The following is a 25,200-nucleotide window of genomic DNA, read 5'->3' on the forward strand; positions in this document are numbered from 1 at the left end:
TAACTCACTCTCTTAAATTAAGTCGCACACAACGGCTGAAATCAAGCAAAGAGTTATTTCCATCGAAATTCTTCCATCAGTTACGCTATGGTCACATGGACTTATCACCGTGGCCCTTTCTACATTCTATTAGTCTTCAGCTCGTGAAAAGCACGTAGGTCTGTTCGTCTTAAAAAAAATAGCATAAACTGGATACAGATCAGAGATAAAATTAATTATTCGTAAAAATATTGTATTTGCGATAATAGTATTGTTTCCCAAGGAAATTGTTTACATGGAAATTAAAAGTATATTTAAATTATTACCTAATCCATGATTGAGAAAAACGTTCTGACCTAATAAGGAGAAAAAAATTGTTAAAAAGCCAGATAATTTGACATAAGAAAATTCAATTCGAATAATTTTAAACCTATCATAGAAATTCAGTATTCTATGAGAGAATCACCATTCTACTTCTATCCCGCATCGCTGATTTTATTCGAAAATTCACCACTTGGTCGAGAGATGCGGACGATGGTAGGATGAACCGAGTCCCTTAAATGATAAGATAAGAAAAAAATCCCCAAATCCTCCCTTTCACTCTTATCGATCTATCGGATAAATCGATCGAATCTCGATCCTCCTCGTCCCACGTTTCAAGCAGTTATTTCTTCACCACAAAGAAATTCGCTCGGACTCCTAGAGTAAGCCCCACCACCGTCGTCTGGAAAAATACTTCCTAGGAAAAGGGCGGCCGTAGGGAGGCTGAGAAAGTGTATGTTCGTTAGAGTGGGTGGTGCAGGCCACGGTGATGGTGAACAACCGCACGGTATCCGAAGAGGAAGAAAACTCCGTGGAACCAAGTTGGGAGAGGCAGACGTTGCGAGTTACATCCTGTGGTGGATCCATGAGGGGTTTAAGGGGGCATCCCAACAAGCCTAAATTAAAATATCCCTTCAACCAGGTATCCACTAACATTTGGGTGAAAAAGATTATTTCTTTCGTTTCTTTCGATGATGAATGAACCAACGAAATAAATAACGTCAATAATAGGTGAATATGAAATTAAAAGTTGAATTAAAATATAAAATAGCATTTTTATGCATTTATTCCGAAAAATACTCTTTGAAACAAGTCTACGCCGCGCCGCTAATAACGTTTATTTAATATATACAAGTATTAAATATTATTGCCTTCAGCACATAGTGTGTACTATTAAACCTTTACCCCAACCAAAAATCCCCATCTTATTACTATAACACTAATTAATTATATTGGCGTTGAAAATACATAATCCCGATAAATGCACGCATGCCTCTAAATGACCAGCGAAAAACCTATGATCCGCCAATAATTGTGAGACTTAAATCGAAAATATCAAAGCTTACTACTAAAAGTAATTACTAGATTCCCTAAATCACAGACAAAATTCCCAAACTCATGAACATTTCCTTGAATTCATCTACCAATAGAGAAAAGATATTTTTTCCATGAGAAAAAATTCCCCGGGACCGAGAATCGAACCGCGTACCTTCGGAGGGCCACTGCGCACACTAATGCCCTATCCAAATTCCAAGTTCCTAAATTCCCATGGCAATCGTATCGAGATTCATGGTGCTAGATGCCTTCTACGATGGCTACACAAGGGAGAAAGGACTACAATGAAGTCACAAACGGTTGAGAGCCTCAAACCTACGCTAAATCCGGGCAGGGAGATTTGTGTTATATTTCGAAGCTTTCCGCGTCAACGGGGGTGAAATGTAAGGGAATTGCAATAAGAAAAAATTCCCCTAGACCAGGAATCGAACCATAGGCCTTTGACTGCCGGGTCACTGCGAAAATCAATACGTTATCCAGGTTTCTGATTTCCCACGGCAATTTTAGCGTGGCTCATGGTACTAGATCCAGCGAAGCTCACGGCACTAGAGCTGTATTGGGTCATATTTAGTTTTTACCATCAAAACCAGCACTGATGCAACTTCCACCACATATAACCCAGTAAATTCCTCGGGTGAGATACTCAGTGGTGCCCCCCTAGGGCAGACTCGAGCCCTGGGGAAATAAAATGAAGGTGGACTGGAGCGGGAAAGAAAATAAAGAGAAGAAGATGCAAGGATCTTCTCCACTCATCTCGAGACACGCACCTAAAGTTGTTGGAGAAAGTTGGCGAGATGGGGGTGGGGGAAGTATAGAGCTCAGGCGAGGAAGAGGTCGAAGAGATGAGGGAGGGAAAGGGGGGAGGGGTGAAAGGTCGTGGAAAAAATCCAAAGTTGCCGATGATGAAGGAAGGGATGTCGGGAAATTGGGTTGGGGAGGCTGTGTGTGGGGAGGAGAGTGAGAAGTCGGGTCAGCGTGAAAATGGAGAGAGGCCCAAAGTCGCCAACTTGCGGGACAAACGAGCTAAGTTCGCCAGTCGCTAGGATCTAGGAGAGAGGAAAAGGGATTTGGATATGTTCATAGCGCTCTCGACCACATAAATTTCCGACGCCGTATATATTTTCTTTTGCCACTGATGAGAAACTACGTGCTTAATAGGGGAGTTACTTGCATTTTGAGCTCTTTCTTACCGTAAAATGATCAGCGAGCTTCGTTTCAGCCCTCTATAACGGCCAGAGGGATTCTGAAACATATTTATTAAAAATCACGCATCACTTACTCTCGACCGGTCTGTCGTATTTAGTCATTTTCGCGAGAAATAACTTCAGCTATCAAGTTTAAATTTTCAGAGAAAAATGAGTAGACATTACCGATCGATTGACAACGAGTTTACTTTGTGGAAATTCATGGTAACAAGATATAAACTGACATAGTACTTTTCCACACTCATTTATCCCTACCGGTTTCAACGTTTATACACACAGCATTTGCATTAGCTGTCTTTACATATATGAACTTCTTACGAGATATATGGGTTCAAACGTTGAAAACGGCTGAGATAAATAATTATTATTATTATTATCGTAATCTACCGATTAAGGTAGTTTTCCATGGAGTACTTAAGAATCGTTGTGGCAGCCTCCCTTCCTTCATCTACTTCTCTCTTCAATTCACTGAAAAGCCTATTCTCTTTCAATCTATCTAAAAATCCTATTCTCTTCCTACGTTTCCCTTGTTTACTTAACATTCTGCCTCAAGCACTGCCTTCAACATCACCTCCTCACTACTATCATCCATTACTACTTTTCTCCTACTTTACATCTATCCTTTAGGAATCTCTTACATTTCAAAAACTATCTGATCTTACAATGATAAGTAAGCTTCGCTTAACCTTCAATAACGTTCAGAATGACGATAAAACATTTTTATCAGAAATCACGCATCACTTTCTCTCGGCCGGTCGTATTTAGTCATTTCTGCGACGAATGACTTGGCCAAATTTTCAGTTATTAAGTTAAAATTTACATTGAATAAAGAGTAGACCTTTACTAATATCTTCCTCCAACTCAATAATATTAAAATTACATCTGAGAATATACTGAGGTAAAATTTTAAAATTTGAGCCACCGACAAATGTTGACACGAGTCTATTTTGTCCACTCTAAAAATTTCAAGATGACAGCATAAGTTTAAAATGATTGGATATGAGGTTTTAGCGGCTTTCCTCCACATTGGTAACGACTTTCGTGCGTTTCTCCGCGTAATCTTGTCTACAGGCGACAACAGTTTCTCCAGCCATCCTGCCGGCGTCTTCAAGTCAAAAGTGTCGATGCGTTGAAATAGGCCATCTAAGCTCTTAGATAAGACGACGAGCAGGATGGAAGATGGAGACCGTATAACTGTATTTCTATAAAACATGCCAGTATATGGTAAATAAATATTATTTAGCATATAACTGTGCCTAGCTAGTTAAATGCAGTACACTGGGTGTTTCAAGAAGAATCTGCAATACTTCAGGAGGTTGTAGGGGATGAAATTTGAAGCGTTTTCCAGCCTTTTTGACATTTTTATTTAATTCTCTGGACTTTTGAGGAAATTAATTAATTACGTTTGGCCAAAAATGAGCTATGATAAATATCTGAAACAATCAATCTTTAACTAAATGGTAGCTTTGAGCGAGTATCAACAACACGATTGCGCAGCCCCACCCACTTTGAGATTAATTTTTTCATACCATCATAATCTTCATCCGATCTTAATTATTTAATGCCAGTAGTAATCCAGAGTATTGAATGAAATTTTAAAAAGGCTGGATACTCAAGAAAAACTGTTTTCATAGTAACTGGAAAGGGCATCCAGAAAAATTCTTGTGTTCACATAGTTCAGTGACTAAGGAGTTATGACCTCTTGTATATGAACAAAAAATGCTTAAAATTATCTCCCCTACCACCTCCTGAATTATAGCAGGTTCCTGCTGTAACATTCTGCATATACAGAGAAGACCATTGCCGACATTTACCTGTTTCTTAGCCAGTAAAAAAAATCGAATTTGTGAAAAATCGGACGAAAACGTTTCAAAATTGACATGCGGCAAATATTGTCTTGAGTCTACTTTATGTACCCTGAATTCATGATGGCGACATGAGGTTTAAGCCAGTAATACGTCACCGAAAAAGGAATGATCAAGCGGAAGGCATGCTAACCCTCAAAGCTCATGTCCCTCCTATTCCACACGGCGGAAATTCGATATGATATGCATATTAATAAGTCATTGTCATAAAAAATGTTTGCGTTGTCATAGCTCAGTGACTGAAGAGTTGCGACCCCTTGTATATGGATAAAAAATGCTTAAAATTCACATCCCTACCACTTTCTGAAGTATTGCAGATTTCTCCTAAAACACCCTGAATACGTATATACACTAGGTATACACCCCAACCTAGGGCCATACTACCCCGAAGGAGAGGCTTAAACTCTTTTGCGCCCTCCTCCATGGATTGGGGGTGAAGGAAAGGGGAAGGAGAAAGGAGGAAGGCAAGGAAAGAGTTGAAAACAAGAGAAACCCGAAATGATTGCGGGAGTGGGCGAGTGTGGAAGGAGGGAGGGCGAGGGGAGCACGCAGAGGGGATGAGAGGGGTAAGGGTGCGGTAGGGATTGGAACTTTTCGGGAGGAGGGAGACAAGCCGACAAACGGCTTCATTAAAGGCAGGGAGTGATGGCTGGGTGAAAGGTCACTGTTTGATGTCCGAGGAACCCCACTCAGTGGTCACGATAGAGGAGAGAAACGCAGTCATGATGTAGGGACGCTGTGATTGAGCCTTAGGTGTTTATAAAAAAGTTCCCTTTTGTTTGTATTTGAATAGCTAAGAAAAAATCCTATCCTCGTCTCTCAGTATAATATTTAACTTTTATCTATCTTTTAATTGATAAATACCTTGTTTTTATATTGGTCCACATTTTTATAAATTAGTTTTCAACCAATCTCCTTGCCGGCATTTCGCAAAGTTTACTTTTCCATGAGTTTTTTTTATAAATTATCACGTATAACTCTGTTCTAACACTTCACAAAACTTGAACTGGACAAAACAATTGTGACCCTTCTCCACAAATAACAGGATAAATGTCTATTGTTATCTATTTCTAGCCTTTTACATGATCCATGCGCGTCTTAATCCTCCAAAAAGTTACTCTTCAATGCTCACTTACTCTGAAATTTAACCCAAAGGTTAGCTTGTATTAGGTCATGGATGAGCTCACCGTGGACAACGCCACGAGCCAAGCAATTTTATGCATTTTCGGGGCAGGGGAGCCAGTTACTTTCCACAGGTCATCCAACTCGCATTTCGAGACTTTTTGTGCGGGGTTGTACTACGGTTCCCCAAAGATTTGAACCTGTGACCCTTAGATAGGAAGCCAGGTGATTTAACAGCTATTTCACAACTTTCCCCAAGTCCACGGCCCGCTTATCGCTGAATATCGCAAATTCGAAATCACCCTTATTTCTTGTATCTTCCCAGGAAATATTTAAATACCTAGGTATATACCGTAACCGCTTGGTTTGAAACCTCCCCCACAAAACTAGACTTCTCAAGTCATGGCTTATGGCTTATGGCTTGAATTGCTTCGTTCAATTTCCTGCAGACGCGCATAGTTTATCAACCCCGCTACATAAGTTGAACCGACATTTCGCAGCTGCAGATATAAAAATATTCGCACATACGTAGCATGCAGACCACAGCGTGTCACGTAGTATAAATAGTAGTACAAACTGTTATATGACTTCTATATGATGTATGCATAACTTCCATGGGACTGTAAACTGTTTTGACAATAATTAAGCCTAATGGCATTTATCCCTATCAGCATTTATGCTGAAATAAAGTATTCAACTTAACATTTTTATTTTAGCGCGACGTAATCAAAAACCCTACAATTTATCCATAAATAAGCACAATATGTACTTAATTCTGGAATTTGCTAGTCTTATCTTCACTTAGAGACATAAAAGTCTAGGAAACCCCGATCAACGACATTTGAGCGATAGCTCTTACGAACTTTCACTTCGCAAACTACTGTAAGTATTATGCCACTTTTAGAAGATATGCAATGCATTATTTGCCCACTATACCTACACCATCAAATATGCGGATGTAACTTCAAGCTGATTATCTTAGTCAGCCCAAAATTTTTTAAAAAATGTTATTGGTCGACTTCATGTACATTTTTACGACGACGATATACAACGACATAAAATCCGTCGGCTATTATGATGTACAAATTCAATTCACGCGGGGATGCAGAAATAAAACTTCCACCAGAGAAACATTTATTATCCACCCCTAATATATTTACAACCTCATAAATAAGCTAGGGACAAGTAAAGATAAAATCTGAACGTCGCTTCGCTCCGTTTCCGGCAAACTTTTATAGCCACTGAAATACGTAAATGACGCATTTTAAAGGATTTAGATTATCCGATCAAACGCAAGTGGGTAAAGATTCAATTGCAGGGGATTAATCTCTAATCATGATCAATTAGTGCATGAAGGCGGCCGCGTTGTATGGTCTCCTGGCCATCCGGTTGAATGAGACTTTTAAATCAGGGGTTAGAGAGAAAATTCAGGTTTCACGGTGCAAAAAATTAACTAATATCGGGAGGTATAAAAAAGAACGCTTTCCATTATTCTCCGAACTCCAGTCATTTCAACTCTCCATAAATAATTAGCATCCCGACATGATCCTCTCTACACAGACCATCGCTTTTCAATAAAGCACGGCTTAAACGCTGGGATAATATCGGATAAAAATAAAGTAACGTCAGTAAAAACTCTATCTAAATGAAGTAGTGGTTTTATAGTCGACCATAAATCCATTGAAACAATGAAAACGAGACCTTATTCAGAATCAATCGTTTGAAAACTCGGCTTTGGAAAAAAATACAATTGCCCGCAAATTGATTTAATTTGTTAAACCTGCACGCTGAGTTGTCACAAAATAGCACGCATGAAATTGATTTTTTACTTTTCATACCCACGGCATATTTTAGCAATAAAAATTCACTCAGTTTCGGTATACTGAATAACCAACTTTGTTCATATTGAGGAAGTGTGTTTCCAACCTACTACAATGCATTACTGGAACCCAATGAAGGTCTCATTTGCGCTTGATCACCATACGTAGTTTTATCACACCGATGTTTGAAAAGGCTAGTTGAATCGAAATTAGGCAACATTTTTAGAAAGAAGTGTAAGTGAACGTTCAGAGAAGGGGTAGTACTATCGTCATGGGGTGTCTGGCGATTCTTGAGATATTGTTTTTTAATATTCCAAACTTGCTCTAAGTCAACACTTAAAGAGTCTACTACTACTTTTACTGCAATCCCTATCGAATATCTTTCCAATCTAATTAAATAATTAGATATCAGCATAATATGACAATACCCTCTGCAGCCGACAGAGGGCATTATTCAAGTCCTACGTGTCGGAATTTCATATTCAAAACGAGACTTCACGCCAGTCATTTAGGCTGTGCATAAGATGATTTTGATTAAGAAGAGGGTTCTTTTCATTTGGTTCGCGATGCAATCTTTTCTTTAGCCTCTGGGGGCCACAAGAAATTAGCCACAGGGCCGCGCTAGCGGGTTGAAGACCCTTAATTTAAATCGTTGTGAAGTCAGAAACAATTCAGCGATTTTCCTTCCGTGGGGAGCGAAATTTTTTCTGCTGCTGCTGCTGCTGCTGCCGTATTGCGCGCGCATCAAGATCATTTCGTCGCCATCGTGAGTTAACGCGAATTGTAATGCAGTGATGCAATCTACAGGATCACTACGCTTCTCATTGCCTCGCTTGGCTTTTTCAAACTACGAACGAAGTCTCGGAACGCATCTTGTTCGTATGTCGCGGTCTAACTGTATTCGCATGTTACGGCGAGACCGAGCAGCGGCATTGTCGTCTCACAGCACAAATCCCTGCACAACCGGGCCCACCACTACTCAAGTGGCGCCTGGCAATCTCATAACACACCCCCAGCAACCGGGACGCCTCCCCTCCCCGACCCCATCATTTCACCCTGAGGCACTCGACCCCTTTTCGCCGCCGCCGACGCCGCGGGGCGATTCGGCGAATCCACGTGGAGTGTTTTCCGGAAGGGGACGAGGGGACGGTGGTGAGGGCGTGACTGTTGGGACGAGAGCGGCCCCCGAATAGTACGCTCCCTCCCCCTGCACCGGTAAAAGCGAGCGGAATCATAATGAGGCTGGAGCTTCCGAAAAAAATGTAAGTGAGCGAGCAGAAAAGGGGTACTGCTAGCGACACATGGTATCCAGCGATTCTTGAAATATTTTTTCCTGCCATTTATATGTTTTCTTTAAGGCAATATTCAAGTACTTGATAGTATCAAGACAGGATTATTATATATTTTTTTTATGTTTTCACAGCATTTTTGCTGGTTGTAGGCGAGGTACGGGTATCACCAAGTACTCTCGTCTCTTTACTCTGTTTTGAAAAATTTTCTGACAATCCGGCAAGTATTTAAAATTGCTGCTTTTTGTATGGTAATAAACAAGTTTTTCGGCAGTCCAATAGTTTGAAGACCTTGATGGAGTGAATGAGGCACTACTCCTGTGGCGGAGATAATGATGGGTATTATGTGTACTTTATCTGATTTCCACAATCTCTTGATTTCATTTTTAAGTTCTTCATACTTTTCCATTTTGCTGGTGTAGGCTGTAGTGATATTATGCGAATTAGGTACGGTAATGTCTATCAAGTACGTTTCATTGTGAGTTTTATCTTGTACTACTAGATCAGGTCTATTGCTATGGACTGTTTTATCGGTAATAATTGAACGGTCATAATAAATCTTACAGTGGTCGTTTTCAAGGATGGTTTTAGGTGTGTACTTATAATAAGGAACTCCATTTTCTATGAGTTTATACTTCAGAGCTAATTTCTGGTGTATGATGTTGCATATTTGATTGTGACGGTGTAGGTAGTCTTTTTGAGATAAGTTAGTGCATCCACTTGTGATGTGCTGTATCGTCTCAGAGGCATTATCACATTTTCTGCATCTGTCATCCAACAAATTTGGGTTTTTAATTATATATTTTTCATAATTTTTTGTTTTCACCACCTGGTCTTGTATTGCGATCATAAATCCTTCTGTTTCTGGGAAGAGTTGCCCATGCCTGAGCCATGCGTGCGATGCATCTTTATCGATTTCAGGGGCCTCCAGGGCATGAGGGTGTCTTCCGTGAAGGGATTTAGCTTTCCATATTGACATTTTACTGTCTATAGTAACAGTGGTTTCACTAACTTGCATACTTTCTTCAGATAGGTTTAACGGTGTGTATTTATTGTCTGCGTCACAGATAGTTCTCAGGAGATCCGAGGTAGATTTCTTGCTGAAAAAATATTTCCGTAACTGAGAAAGTTGTGAGTTGTGCTGATTCTTGATGTCTACGATACCCCTTCCACCAAATTTTCTGGGCAACGTGCTCCTCTCTATATTTGAGCTTTTATGGAGCATATTTTTCTCCGTCATTTGGGATCGAATTTTTCTTTGTAGGTCGTCTAGATCTGTTTGTGACCATTTGATTATACCAAAGGAGTATGTCAGGAGAGGGATGGCAAAGGTATTAATTGAATTAGTGAGGTTTCTGCTGTTCAATTCCGTGCGAACAAGTTTCTTGATTCTATTTTGGAATTCAGTCGAAAGTTTTTGCTTTATCGTAGAGTGGTCTAGTCGTCTTGCTTGTTGGAATCCTAGGTATTTATAGGTATATCCCTCATCCATGGCCTCTATTATTTGCCCATCCAGTAGTGGAATATCATTCCTTTGTACTTTACCTCGGAATATTGTGATAGTTCTACATTTATCTATTCCAAATTCCATGTTTATATCCTTAGAAAATATTTCAGTTAAACGGACTAATTGATTTAGATTATTATTAGATCCTGCATATAGCTTGAGATCGTCCATATAGAAGAGATGCGATAGAGTGTGGCATCTTGGTTCTTTTCCTTTTATTTTGACTCCATATTGAGTATTATTCAGGAGGTTTGATAGAGGGTTTAGCGCAAGGCAGAACCATAACGCACTCAAAGAGTCACCTTGAAATATTCCCCGTTTGATTTTGATATTATTCGTCTGCAAAAGACCCTCGTCAGTTTTTATGTGCAAGATGGTGCTCCATTTTTTCATCACAGTATGGAGACATTTAATAACTTCTGGGTGAATTTTATAGATGTTTAGTACTTCAATAAGCCAGGAATGGGGAACAGAGTCAAAAGCTTTTTTGTAATCTATGTAGCAACTGTGTAGGTTCCTATTCTTTTCTTGTATTTGTTTAAGAATAATTGAATCAATTATCAACTGTTCCTTGCAACCTTTGCTTCCTCTGCGACACCCCTTTTGCTCTTCCGTAAAAATGTGGTTCTCATCTATATGGTTGTTGATGACTTCTGTTATGCAAGAGGTGAAAATTTTATAAAATGTTTGTAGACAAGTTATCGGTCTATATTTTGATGGATCGTTACATGCGACTTCTTTTGGCAATAAATATGTTTTACCTTCCATTAAAAAAACTGGAATATTTTCTGGAAACTTCAAAAATTCGTTTATATATTTCAGTAGATGCTTATGGCAGCTGGTGAATTTTTTGTACCAAAAGTTGTGTATATTATCACTTCCTGGACTTTTCCAGTTATGGGTTCGGCTAAGAATTTTTTCCAGAATTTCCATTGTAATAATGGGGGGAAGCATAGTTTCTATGTTTTCCGCTGCTGTTCTTTCATTTCTCATCCAAGGCGCATTTCCATTATGGGATGTATCATTCGACCAAATATTTGACCAAAATTTCTCCACTTCCTGAGAGTTAGAATTACTTAGGTTTTTATTTTCACAAGAAATAGATTTCTTCTGTTTGTTATTGCCCAATGTTCTGTAAAAATTTCGTTGATTATTTTCAAATAATTATTATTATTATTATTATTATTATTACCAATGCAGTAGCAAAACGATATCTCGACACCATCATGAACACAAAAGTGTATCAAATGTACCATTGTGCTTCCTGCTATTTATGTGTTTTCTTTAAGACAATATTCAAACCTTTTAAGCCAGGATTATTATTATTATTAATACCAATGCAGTAGCAACACGATATCTCGACACCATCATTAACACAAAAGTGTATCAAGCGTACCATTGCGTTCCGTGATAGCAGAGGTAGTAATATCAATAATAAAGATTTATTTACTCCAACATTTTAATTTTACAGCTGATAATAACAAAAAGAAGGAGCTTTAGATGGTCTCCAATTTCATAAGACCAGAATTGAGCCACCATCAAATAACAAAAATGTATACTAAAAAAATAATGCAGTAAATATTACATAAGTGTTTTAAAGAAATAATATCAAAATAAATGTCCCATCATTACCTGAGAAAAAAGTGTCTTTGGCAAATCCTAACATTTTATTCAAGAATTTAATTTATTTAACTTCAGCGGGCAGTAAATTAAATATCTTTGGCCCCATGTAAAGAAAGCAACGTTTATATAAAGTTAACCTTGGTCTTTTTGTTACAACGAATGATTCACTCCTTAAATTATGTTTACATTTATCAGGTACACTCGGTATCAGGTAGAAAAATGAAAGTCGTAATCTCTTTGCAGTATTTCGAAATCAGTGTCCACACGTTACAGTCGAGCCTGACGGTCGACTGCTATAGAAATCAACTTAAGACGGGTAAACAACGCTAATTCCACTCACAATTACATTGCATATGGAATCAATTTTTCCTATCCAATGAAATCAATACGATATTAGGACAATACGCAGTTCAATCAAAGGAGCTAACGTTGTCAAAGAAATCCTAATTTTGAGGTCTTTTTCACGCTAAGCTTTAAAACAGACCTAGATCTAGAAAATAGAATATCTGCAAGGGTTACGATTCTAATAAAATATTTATGAAGAAAGCTATGTCAAATCAATGTGGATTGGTAATTACGATTATTCTTTTTTCAACTGAGGACCATTTAAAAACACTCAGGAATCATGTGAGATAACTGAGAGCTAAAAAACGACGAAATCAATAGCCATGTGAGTTAGCATTTTCAGGAGAGGCGTGCCTGAGTTTTAACCATTAAATACACCCATTACTATTAAGTAGGTCGTCTTAACCGCGCATATGGTTATTAAGGATTTGAAAATTTCATGTGGTTTTGGAATAGTACTCGTATATTCTTCACTGAAAAACAAATCATTCTCAGAGTTACTTATAGATCAGGTTTTACTATGCTTTATTCTGATGTGCAAATTGCTTTTCCACTTCATGGATCCGATAATTTTGGCAAAGAGTCGCATTCACCTAAGACATATTTTTATTCAAATAAAAGGAGAGGGCTTTCGAAGAAGCAATCGTCCATTTGAAGTTCTTTTTCATGATAAATGTTTCACCTAAGCCTGAAAAACTTACGCTTAGGCTCATAAATTCGTAAATATCCTCTTTTTGGTATTTATACAAGCTATAGGAAAATATGCCCCTAAAAATACCCCACGCATTGGGTTTAATTCACTTAGCCCACATCACTACCCTGTTTTAAAGGATACGATCAGCAAAGTCATGGTGCAGTTTCATGCGAGGTTCAGACAGAGGTCATGCTTGCTACATATAAGTGAGAAACTGCTAGATTCTGCGGTATCTATATCATCTCACTTCAAATTAATTTTTAAGATGGGTACATTCTAATACAACAATGAAGAAATATTTTAAAAAGTGAAGATGCAAATTCCCAGCAAGTTTGTTTAAAAATAGGGGAAATGATATACTAATAGCTATAATAAATCAAAACAGAAAAAAGAGGTAAAATAAATAGAGCAAGTGTTAAACGATTAAAAATTAATTTTACAGGATAAAAACGTCTAATAAAGCACTTTATACAACATATTTTTAAATTAAAAAAAAAACAAATAAATAAAATGTATGCGATAGACATTTTATCCAGTTTTTTATTTTTCTAAATGCCATGTCACAATAATTTATCAATATGTTATTACAATACTAAATTGTATCTGGTGCAGCGCCACGGTCATACATACCTACACATAAAAGGTGTATTAAATCAATTTTCCTAACGTTCTCCTCAAATTCCACAGCGTATTGTATTGATATATCTTCATTTTATTTCTCACTCTCCTAATCTTAAGAATGCTGCACCAGGTAAAATATAATATTTTCATTATTTATATAATATTTTTACATATGTTTTTCATATGAAAGGGCATATATTTTATAAAAAAAGAATCTAAACCTCAAGGTTTCATATTTATAAACATAAAAAGAAGAGGTCAATGACAAAAGGTACACACAAAAATATATGCAGCCTGCTTTACTCATCAATTCATAAGGGTGCTGCACCAGGAACAAACCGCTTCACTTTCCACCTCAGGCTACGTAGCCTCTGCCGACGTTCTATGTTCAATTTATTATATATTCGTATTGCTTCCTAATACTTACTACTGCCGAAATGTCATTTGAACACAGCAAATAAGGATATCAAAAATATTTTAAACGGAGAAATAATATAAAATCGTTTCACGCTAACTTTTGTGGAATAATGCTATAACCATGATTAAAACACAAATGGTAATTTCCACACTATTTTATTTAACACTTATCGACCGACCATGGTTTCGACACTTTGTAAAAAATTGAAAAATTGATTTACCTTGAAAATGACACAAAGTGTCGAAACCATGGTCGGTTGTTAAGTGTTGAATAAAATAAAGTGGAAATTACCATTTGTGTTTTAATCATGGAGAAATAATGTCAATTCTAGAAGGTAGCTGGACAACATTTCTTAAAGGATAAACGCTTTTTAAACTTAACTGTGATTGAAACATTCCATAATTGAAAAATATATTCCGCGGTTTTGTTTCACACATTAACTGTCAACTAATATCCTGGTCACTTCACGGTGTGCACGAGCATAACGATCAGTTGAATATGTGCTTGTGTTCACCAAAATTCTAAAAGCTAAAAATATTCATATAATTATCAGATTTATTGAAAGGTACAAAATATATTTTCACAGGAGAAGTTGAAAATAAAACCTTCTAGGCAGAATTTAAGACCACTTACTTTTGATAATTGACTTTTGATTTCTCTTCTCGAGCATAACTACAGGAACCTGTATGCTTTGAACACGTAATTAAATTTCTTACTGTACAAAAAATCTCAGCACTAACCATAATCAAAATTATTCGGGGAGTTCGTATAAAGTTAGTTATGGAGTCACAATTCTAGATCATTTTAGGGCAAATAAATTATTGTAGTAAACAATTGCTCAAAAAAATACTACTTCGACGTGCGCACTACTACTGGGTGATTGCTAATAACATGAGCAAAAAAGAACTCGGTATACTTGACGAGAACCTGTAGTTAATTATTCTATCAATTACAAAGGGATTTGCGAAGTTACTTGAGTCCATTAATCCCCAAAGGGCTGAACTTCTGAACAATAAACTTCCTAAAACTTCTTCTTCCCATGGTAATGACATCGCTTTCACGTCGTGATGTTGACCTATGAGGAGGCCACAAGTCCGGTCCTGACGCTAGTGTCCTCTTTGTCCCTGGGGTCATTCATTAAGGACATGCTACGGTGAAGAGAAAATGTTGGTCTAAAGGTCAGGAAGGACCATCAAATCAAACTCAGGCAGGGCGAATAGAAAGGAGAAAAACTGAATGTCATCAATCTGTATGTACTTTGGCGATATATTATATAGGCCGGGTCCTGTACTGAGGTGAAAAAGGCGTTATTTAATATCCGATTTTGTTAACTAAATGCGACAGATTCAAATGTAAGTAAAATTGGGCAGGGACATACGAGGGAAAGTCAATTATTATCCGCAATTTATTTTTATATTTGTTTATTTTGGTAGCACCGTCGTTTTACGCTATTGGCGCATGCTTTGTTTATATTTTGTTATTTCTTTACAAGTATCAAGCTACTAGGTTGATTTCGTTAACACTGTCTGGATTTTAATCATGACTACTCCGCTTTCTGTTTGCACCAAAGAAGAGCAACGTTCAGTGATCCGTTTTTTGTGGTCGGAAGGCGTATCAGGGGTCGAAATTCATCGAAGATTTTTGGTGGAGTAGGGGAACATTGTTTTGCCACTACGGAGTGTATAAGAATGGGTTGAAAAATTCCAAAATGGTCGCTCAAGTGTTCAGCGCGATGAAGGAGGCGGACGACCGTTTACCGCCACAAATGAAGAAAACATTGAGCAATCACGTGAAATGAATCTCTAAGGCAAACGAGTAACTATTGACGAAGTGGCACATCGTCTGAAAATTAGTCACGTTATACTGCAGTAGTGTAATATTACATATGAGTGGGTTGGAAGTCAAGGGGTACAAATGATTTTTTTTCTGATCGCAGTTAGCTACAGAAATTAGGACTAGAAAACAAACGAGATCAATTAGGTTTTTAGCAGTGCATTTGATTTCCCACTCGATGTTAGCACAGAACAGATACTCACTCGTATCCCATTGCAACCTAGTTTTAGTGTATTTCTTCTAACATTTAACTGTATCTAACTCTGTTGAGAAAAAAAATTACTTGTACCCCTTGGCTTCTCACCCCTTCATATATAAAATCTTACAACTACTTTGCGGATAATAATTGACTCACTTTCTTCTATTCTATATCTCACGCTATTACTGCAACCAATTTTTTTTTGGTCCCACCCGATCGAAGTCAGTTCATTGGTATGGATTATAACGAAGGTTTCGAAGATATTCAGCGTAAGAGATTGGGTGAGAATCGGCTTCACCACTTCCCCTCTCCCTAAATGCCTCATATAATCAAGGATGTCCTCCAATCTACAATTTAATGTATCCCTCCCCGTCTTAAGTATAATATGCAGTGACCAACCTCCCACTTGTAAGCAATAGGAAGTTAACTAGAGAAGTTAACCCCTCTTACTAGGAGTGCTAACGTGATAATTGAACGTCCGCTGAATGCCACATTTAACGAAAATTTATAATTTTATAGATGTTACAAAAACTGTCGAGCAGCTTTCTCTCCGAGAAAACAATTTCTGACGTCGGTCCAACTCTCTTTCTCTCCCGACAGCCTTATGCCATGCAGAGCTTGAAGACGTTCCCGTCCGGGGACCTAGGGACTACGCCCCCCAGGCCCCGCCCACCTCTTCCTCATCCGTATCCTCGGATTCGACGCAGTCTGAAGACGAGGGTGGGCCCCAGCACACAGGGGGATCCCGTGGCTCGTCGCAGGGCCCCGGAGGGCCCTCCCAACCAGCCAGGAGGCGCCCCACCACGGCTCGGGCCCTCCTCTGTGGATGGGCCTCGCTTCTGGGCCACGCTGCGGCCCTCGCCGCGGCCTGCAGGGCGCTCAGCGCCTCAATGGACTACATCACGGGCGGCAGGGTGAGGAAGGCCTCGGCGGAAAAGCTGGGCGCGCTGCCCGACCTCCTGGGGCATTCGTCGCCGGACGTCCTCGCCGTCGGTGTGGCGGCCCTGCCGACCCTCCTGTTCGTCCTCGGGCTCGAGGTAAGACTAGAGTTGAACATGGGCGTGCATAAAAGGATGACACCGTACCCAAGGCGCAAAAATAGCACTGAAAGTTGATCACTTTGTCCATTCCACACATGTTATTCGGTACGTTTCGATCGGTTTAAACATACCTCCGTCCTCTTCCAGAGGAAATAACGAATAATAATATTATTCAATTATCCATGAGCTAATTCCGAGTCAGCTAACATACAATAGAATATTTAGTCTTAAAAACTTAAAATAAGTCGTAGAATAAAATAAAATAACTTTGTTTTATTCCACACTTCATTTTAAATAGCACGACCCGGGTTTCAGCATCTAGTGCTATCATCAGCACTGGATGCTGAAACCCGGGTCGTGCTATTTAAAATAAAGTGTGGAATAAAACAAAGTTATTTTATTTTATTCTATAATGAAGCAATTCCACAAAATAACGCCTGAGACCGTGTCTTATATTAAAATAAGTCATTGGCAAATGCTCTAACTTTTAAATCGCAGGTAAAACACTGTAACGCCCTCAATATGTACTACGAGCAAAGGCTGCGATTCAAACGAGAGGTTAAATTAAATGAGGAACACTGATGAGCACTCCTGGAACATACGAAAAAAATTCTTAATACAGCTATGGATTAGATTCGGTCGGCTTTCGCGATAGTTAAATGAGATTTCCCGTAAACGATGCGAAATGGCGCACGAAAATCATTGTCCACCTAGCCTGCAAGAGTGAAATTCACACGCGATGGCTTTATATATGAATAGTTCTCCAGGAATGTTAATAAATTGGAAAGATGGCGCTACGGTGGGCTCAAATACCTGGAGACATTATTAACTATTGAAAGTTTTTACAGATTTAAAGATATAATAATTTACATTCCAATCTTTCTTTTTTTGGTTCGTGTCTATGCTGGAAAAAAATGTTACTGATAACAGTTTTTCTTAGATTTAGCGCACTTGTTACGCATAAGAGTAGTGTGATAGCCGGAGTTAAGGAGGTAGGGTTTCACTTCTCATTCAAAAGCAACAGTATTCGCACTGGTTATACAATGGAAGTTTTGCCATCCAAAAATACATCCATTGAAGCTATAAAGAAAAATTGGAAAACATCGCATATGTCCATAATTTATTCCTTATCATTTAAAGAAAATTCTTTTTCTAGCTATTTTAGCCAACCGCATTGTCATTTTAACGTGGATCACGCAATTTAACTCCAACTACGGTATTTGTTTGCAAATACCTAAAAAATCAACACGATGACAAGCCTACATTTGATTTTTATCATTATTCTTATTATGTAAAGAATATCAGTTTCTTTTCCGAACGACATTATAATTTGTCATAAATCAAACTTTTCATATGCTTAGACAAGTACTGCCACAAGAGCCTTTGTGAAAATGCGAATTTTTAAAAACAATTTCCAGAAATCATAGATGAGAGGGGCCTCTTTTTTGTGGCCAAAAGTCAATGAGTACAATTTAAAAATTTCGATGAAAAAAGAAGTGTACTTCTTTTCTGTCACAACCTCCTCAAGAGGATTCCATCAGAGCCTATCAGAATTTTAAAAAGCGATAACCATAAATCATAGCCTATTTTTTTGTGGCCGCAAGTCTATGGAGTACGATAAGAAGAGCCAATTTTGAAATTTTTATGGAAAATTAAGTACCTATACTTCTTTTCTCTAAGTAACCTCCTCAAGGGACGTGATGCGGGAGGGGAGGGCGAGGAAGGGGCGCGCCGCCTGCAGGGGTCTCTCCGGCTGCCGGAGCGGAGGGATTCCTTGGAGTACACCGTAAACAGTCGAGAAAAAGTTTCGGTCTGGGCCGCCGGTAATGGGGGCGGGCCGCACCCTTGAGGGAGGGGTGAGGTATGCAGGGGAGTTTTGGGGGGGGGGGGAGAAAATTCCAGGGAAACTTTGTCCTGGAGGAAAACGTGGCGGGGATAGTAAAACGCAGACATTTTGGAGGAAGTTTCATGCATCCTATATAGGTGTTTTTTCCATCCGTTCGCCCCTCCCCCCTCTCCTCCGCCAGCCCTCCAACTCTCTCAAACTTGAGCGTTATTTATTCTCACGAGTATTAGAGAGAGATTTACGGCCGGTTGCAAACGGAATGGTTCAAACATCATTTCTCAACCTCCATCCCCTGAATCCTGTCGTAAATCAAGGCCAAGGTTTTTCCTTCCCAATGAATCCATTCCCTCTCGTTCCACATGTGTGTAACAGTGGCGTAGCCAGCGGGTAGATTTGGGGAATCGTGACCCCCCTCCCCCCCCCGAAACATAAAAATACACTTATTTTCCTTCATAAAAGAAAACAAAATATTGAAAAATCAAGAATTTACTAAATATGTCTTTAACAAACGATACTTCGAAATGTTCCTCGACGAGGTAAATAACATAAAAATACCACAGGTTAGGCAGAATCACAGGACACCAAAAAGATAAAAAAACACTCACAGTACTAAATTTTCGGTGGCACATAAACACCTTCCTCAGAGTTAGATAGGAGACAGTCTCCTACCTAACTCTGAGGTAATGTGCCACCGAAAATTTAGTACTGTGAGTGTTTTTTTATCTTTTTTGTGTCCTATGATTCTGCCCAACCTGTGGTATTTTTATGTTCTTTAAGATATGAAGTATTTTGGATTATGAAAAGTGTTTAAATGAGTTTAAAACCCATTATTTAGTACCTACCCTGTTTTTCAAAAATCTCCCCCTGATTTTGGACCCCCAGAACGAAATTCCTGGCTACGCCACTGGTGTGTTTCGTTCTATTCTCCACCCTCCAAAACATCCGAGCGTTTCGTTAGATTTGATCTTGTCGGAATGAACGCAAGAAACGTTCTGTGCCCATAGTAGTCGGTAGTTTAGTGGGTATAGTGCTAGGCTGCGAAAATTTCAAAATTATAGCCTAAGTTTTAAACTAGTAATTAGTCGCGTAAAAGACAAAATACGAAAGGTTGAGCGGATGTGATTTGCTTAAAATAAATAATAAGATATATTTTATACCATAATTGAAGTGTTTGACCTATTCTCCACTAGGAGTTCACCTCGAATATTGAAGAGGTCGCCTAACTCGCCACGAACGACTAGTGTTCATTTTCAGTTCTCATCCTGAAAGTTTCAGAGTGCATACTTAATATAGACTAATCTCAACATTTTTCTGTATCACGAGTTTGAAAATTTCATCATCATTAACTTCTCAGATGAGATTTATTTGGTAAATACTTCTTTAAGCGCGTTAGGTAGGTATATAAAATTATAAAATACATCCCGAAAATAGTTCTCGGTTTTTCCACCGGGTGTACGTTTTGGTAACAGGTCCCAACGTTTCGATGACCAAGTCCACTGTCATCTTCAGGGGTAAGATGAAAAATTACGATCCACTTGGGTTCACTATTCCAGGTTCACTATTCCACTACTCCATTCAGCCCCTGAATACGATGGCGGACTTAGTCATCGAAACGGTGGAACCTTTGACCCAAATCTACACCCGGTAAGAAACCCGAGAACTTTTCCTGCAGAGCTTACGCCGGGAAAAACTCAAATTCTACTTATAATATACACGGATTGCAAATCGGTTGATCCGTCACATCGTCACGCTTCTTCTATGGTTTCGCTCGCACCATCTATTGTGTATGCGCAACTGGAGAGATGAGAAAGGCCTTTAAGGGAGGAAACAACGCTCTATACATGCGTGAATCACTCGAGCAGGAGTATACCTCACGGATACCTTGCTCTAATTTACATGTAAGTATATATGAATGTACAGCAGCCAGCAAAACGGGGAATTTTGATTTTCATAACTGCGTTGTATGGTGTGTAGGATAGTACCTTCGTACGCTCGCGGAGGTGATAGTAACACACAGGCACGATTTACTATATTTTATTTGGTCGGTTAAACTGTACAAAAAAGACCAGCGTTTCGATGTAGCACCGACGGGCGTAACAAGCGACTTCGATGACTGGGCAAGACTGACTGCCTGCACAACTCCTTCACGAGCAACTCCCACAGGAACTTGCGCGCATCGCTTCGCCGTTGTTTTCCGGGGAGTTCCATAGACGTCCGCAGAGGGCGCGCGGTGCGTCGTATCGAGTCAGAACATCTCCGTTATATTGCCGTGTAATCGCCACAGCACCCCCCTCCCAGCATTCAAACCTGCGTAGATAAATAAACGAAAGAAGAAAAAAAATCGAAAAAATTATGTTATGTAATCCGCCAGGTGCGCTGGAAAACGCACGCGCCGTCCAGATCTGGTGGTCCTCGGCGCGGGAGGCGGTGGTGGCTGGTCCGCGGCATCGCGTCGTACAGGGGCGGGCCTGGGCTGAATCATGCGGTCCTCTGTTGACTCGGGTCGTCCGCCGGCAGGCTCTGGAAGAATGAAGAGATCGCTGTCCTCGAGCGTCGCGTCGGCTCCGCTTTCCGCATCCTTGTTGACAACGAACGCTGGCTTGAGGCGATTGATGGCCACCCAAACGTCGCGCCCCCTTATGCGGACAAGGTAGTCTTTCTCCCGACGTTGCAAAACCTGAAAAGGACCGTCATAGGGAGGAAGCAGCGACTTGTGCGCGCCGTCGCTCCTCACGAAGACGCTAGGAGAGGAAGGGAGATCTTTAAAAATAAATATTTTATTGCTCCCGTGCTGCGTGGCTGGCGTTGGACTGATCCTCCGGATGTGGGCTCGAAGCTGAACCAAAAATTCCGTCTGATCCTCCATGGTAGTGTGTGGGGACGGGCACAGAAACTCCCCAGGGAGTCTCAGCGGCTCGCCGAAGACCATTTCGGCTGCAGTGCAGGCGATGTCGTCCTTCCAACTGGCGCGGATTCCGAGGAGGATGCCGGGTAGAACGTCGACCCAGCTGAGGGTGCTGTGGCAACGGATGGCTGCCTTCAATTGCCTGTGAAAGCGTTCCACCATTCCGTTGGCCGCCGGGTTGTACGCTGCAGTACGGAAATGGGTGGCGCCGCACAAGCGCGACAGCTGATTAAACAACCGGCTCTCAAACTGCCGCCCCTGGTCCGTAGTTATGCGGGACGGAGTTCCGTAGCGGGCGATCCACCCCAGGAAGAAGGCTCTGGCCACAGTTTCGGCGGTGATGTCCTGCAGTGGAAAGGCCTCCGGCCACCGCGTAAAGCGGTCGATTACTGTTAGGCAGAATTTATAACCTCGGGAAAAGGGGAGGGGGCCCACAATGTCCAGGTGTATATGTTCAAAACGGGACCCAGGAACACTGAATTTTCCGACTGGTGACGTCACGTGACGCGTCACCTTTGAACGCTGGCATGCAACACACTCACGCGCCCAATTTCGGCAGTCTTTTTTTAGCGATGGCCACACAAAACGTTCCGATACGAGCTTGGCCGATGCCTTAATGCCGGGATGGCTGAGGGAGTGGAGTGATTCAAACACCTGTCTCCGCAAAGCACTCGGCACGAACGGGCGTGCAATAGAGGTTGAAATGTCGCAATACACTTCCATTTCGGTATCGGGGAGAGATATTTTCCGAAATACAAGGGAGGAGTTATTGTCGTCTATGAGGGCTTTCAACTCGGGATCATCCTCCTGAGCAGAAGCGAGGGTAGAATGGGGCACCGCGGCGGAGACTTCCTCCACCCGCGACAAGGCGTCCGCGACGACGTTTTCTGCCCCGGCCACATGACGAATGTCCGTCGTGAACTGAGAGATAAAATCTAAATAGCGGAACTGCCTGGGGGTGCACTTGTCACTCTTTTGACGGTAGGCATAAACTAATGGTTTATGGTCCGTCAACACTGTAAATGGTCTGCCCTCGACCATATGCCGAAAGTGGCGGATAGCTCTGTAAATAGCCATTAACTCACGGTCGTAAGCGCTGTATTTTTTTTCAGCGGAGGAAAGCTTAGATGAGAAGAATCCCAATGGCTGCCACCCACCACCAAGGCGTTGTTGAAGGACGGCGCCGATGGCGACGTCGGAGGCGTCAGATACAATGGCGAGGGGTGCAGTGGGTTCCGGGAAAGCTAAAACAGCTGCTTGTGAAAGGCTCTCCTTGCAGTCGGTGAACGCCTTCCGCCTCTCGGGGTTCCACTCGACGGGGTGTTTACCTTTCACTTTGTCCGTGAGCGCGCTATGGAGGGGAGCTTGCAAGGTGGCCGCGTTGGGTATAAACCTGCGATAGAAATTTACCATGCCTAAGAATCGTCGAAGCTCCTTCACTGAGTATGGTTCGGGGAAACTATGGATGGCTGATATCTTATCTTCCAACGGGCGGATTCCATTTTCCGTGACTAAGTGGCCTAAAAATTGCACTTCAGGGACACCTAAGACACATTTCGAAGAGTTGATAAGTATGCCGTACTTCTCGCATCGAGTGAAAAGCTCACGGAGATGTGTGACGTGTTCTTCCTCGGTCGCAGATGCCACTAGCACATCGTCAATGTATACATAACAAAAATCCAGACCCCTCACTACCTCGTCCATGAAACGCTGAAAAGTCTGAGCGGCGTTTTTGAGCCCAAACGACATCTGGGGGAACTCGAACAACCCGAAAGGTGTTGTCACAGCTGTTTTCGGGACGTCGGGGGGATTGATAGGGATTTGATGATATGCACATACTAGATCGATTGTAGAGAAGATCTTCTTACCCTGCAAAGCCTGCGAGAAGTCCTGGATGTGCGGGACGGGGTAGCGGTCACTGGTAGTACGTGCATTGAGGGCACGATAATCCCCGCATGGTCGCCACTCACCGGTTTTCTTCGTCACGAGGTGAAGTGGAGAAGACCAAGCACTTTTGGATGGCCGCACTATCCCCAGTCGTAGCATTTCGTCGAACTCGCGCTTGGCGGCGGCCAACTTGTCCGGGGCGAGCCGCCGAGGCTTACATGTCACCGGCGGACCAGGGGTGGTGTGTAGAAAGTGTACCACGTGATGAACACTGGGCTTGGGGTATCCTGCAGGTCGTGTTATTTCGGGGTACTCACTTAGGAGAGCGTAATACGGGCCGTCACCACTGATTGCTTTCACACTTTCGCCAAAAGATGCCATCACGCGACCATGGGCGGATAGCGTCGTAAGGGGATCCACCAAACACTTGTTCCGCACATCAACCAACAACCCGTAATGCTTTAAAAAATCGGCGCCAATTATTGGTTGAGACACGTCGGCGACGACGAATCGCCATGTAAAGTCGCGGCGGAGTCCTATTTTCAGGGTCAAAGAGACCCAGCCATACGTATGTATGGTGGAGTTGTTGGCAGCGCACAATTCATAAGTCGTTCGTACGCGGGGGCCCTTCACTAGTCTCCGGGGGAATACACATAGGTCGGACCCGGTGTCCACAAGGAAACTCTGGTGAGATGACCGGTCGGTTATAAATAGGCGGCAGGTTTTAGGGCAGGATTCGGCGGCCGCATCGACCGAACGCCCTAAGGGTTTTCCTGCGGTGATGGCCTGTACGAGCAAGGCTCCCTGCACTTGCTCGCCCTGGCACCGAAACGGCGATGGTACCAGCACAGGCGATCGTCGGTTGAGTGCGGGGAACTGTTGCGGGAGCTCCTCCGGCTGCTGCCGCGGGACCTTCCTCGGGAACGTGAGCGTGCGTCACAGGCTGCGGAGAGGGCGGCGACTTGCCGGGTCAGGTCCTCCACTCGCTGGAGTAATGTGGCCATCAGGGGGTCGCTGGCTGAAGCGGTCGCGACCTGAGGACGCGGAGTAACTTCAAATACCCTGTCAGCCAATTCCGCCAACTTATCAAGGGGCATACCTTCTTGGGTGGTCAATATTGGCGGAAGGTGGGCGGGCAGTCGGGCAATCCACAGCGTACGAAGGAATTCGTCCGGGACGGACGTTCCGGCGAGGCTCCTTAGATGCCGGAGGAACTGCGCGGGCTTCCGGTCCCCCATTTCTTCTCTTTCTATGAGCTGCCGGATCCTCTGCTCCCGCGACGCGGAGAGTCGCTTAATAAGTTCCTCCTTTAAGCGCAGGTACTTCCCTTCAGCAGGAGGGTTAGTAATGACGTCTTCCACCTCGGCCGCGTGCGCGTTGTCCAAATTACTGACGACGTGCCAAAACTTGCTTTCGTCGTCCGTAATTCCGTTCGTTCTAAAGAGCCCGTCGAGCTGCGCGAACCATAGGGCCGGTTTATCGGGCCAGAACGCCGTTACGCGCATGGCGATGCGGTTTCCAGCCATCGAAACTGCGTCCGTCGTCATGGCCGCTTCAAGATGTCCGACTCGTGCACACGTGGTCTGCGGAATCACACTCTTCGCCGATCACGTCGGGGTCACCAC

General features: G+C 41.7%; 1 protein-coding gene across 1 annotated transcript in view; it reads left to right on the forward strand.

Moving 5' to 3' along the window:
• LOC124159691 overlaps positions 1 to 25,200 on the forward strand; it is a 377,132-nt gene that overhangs the window by 280,846 nt on the left and 71,086 nt on the right. The window contains exon 2 of the mRNA XM_046535601.1: positions 16,498 to 16,934. Coding sequence (XP_046391557.1) covers positions 16,498 to 16,934 — 437 coding nt within the window. The remainder of the gene's footprint in view (positions 1 to 16,497; positions 16,935 to 25,200) is intronic.

The sequence above is a fragment of the Ischnura elegans genome, chromosome 5 (genome assembly GCF_921293095.1).
Source record: "Ischnura elegans chromosome 5, ioIscEleg1.1, whole genome shotgun sequence".
In the NCBI taxonomy this organism is placed as follows: domain Eukaryota; kingdom Metazoa; phylum Arthropoda; class Insecta; order Odonata; family Coenagrionidae; genus Ischnura; species Ischnura elegans.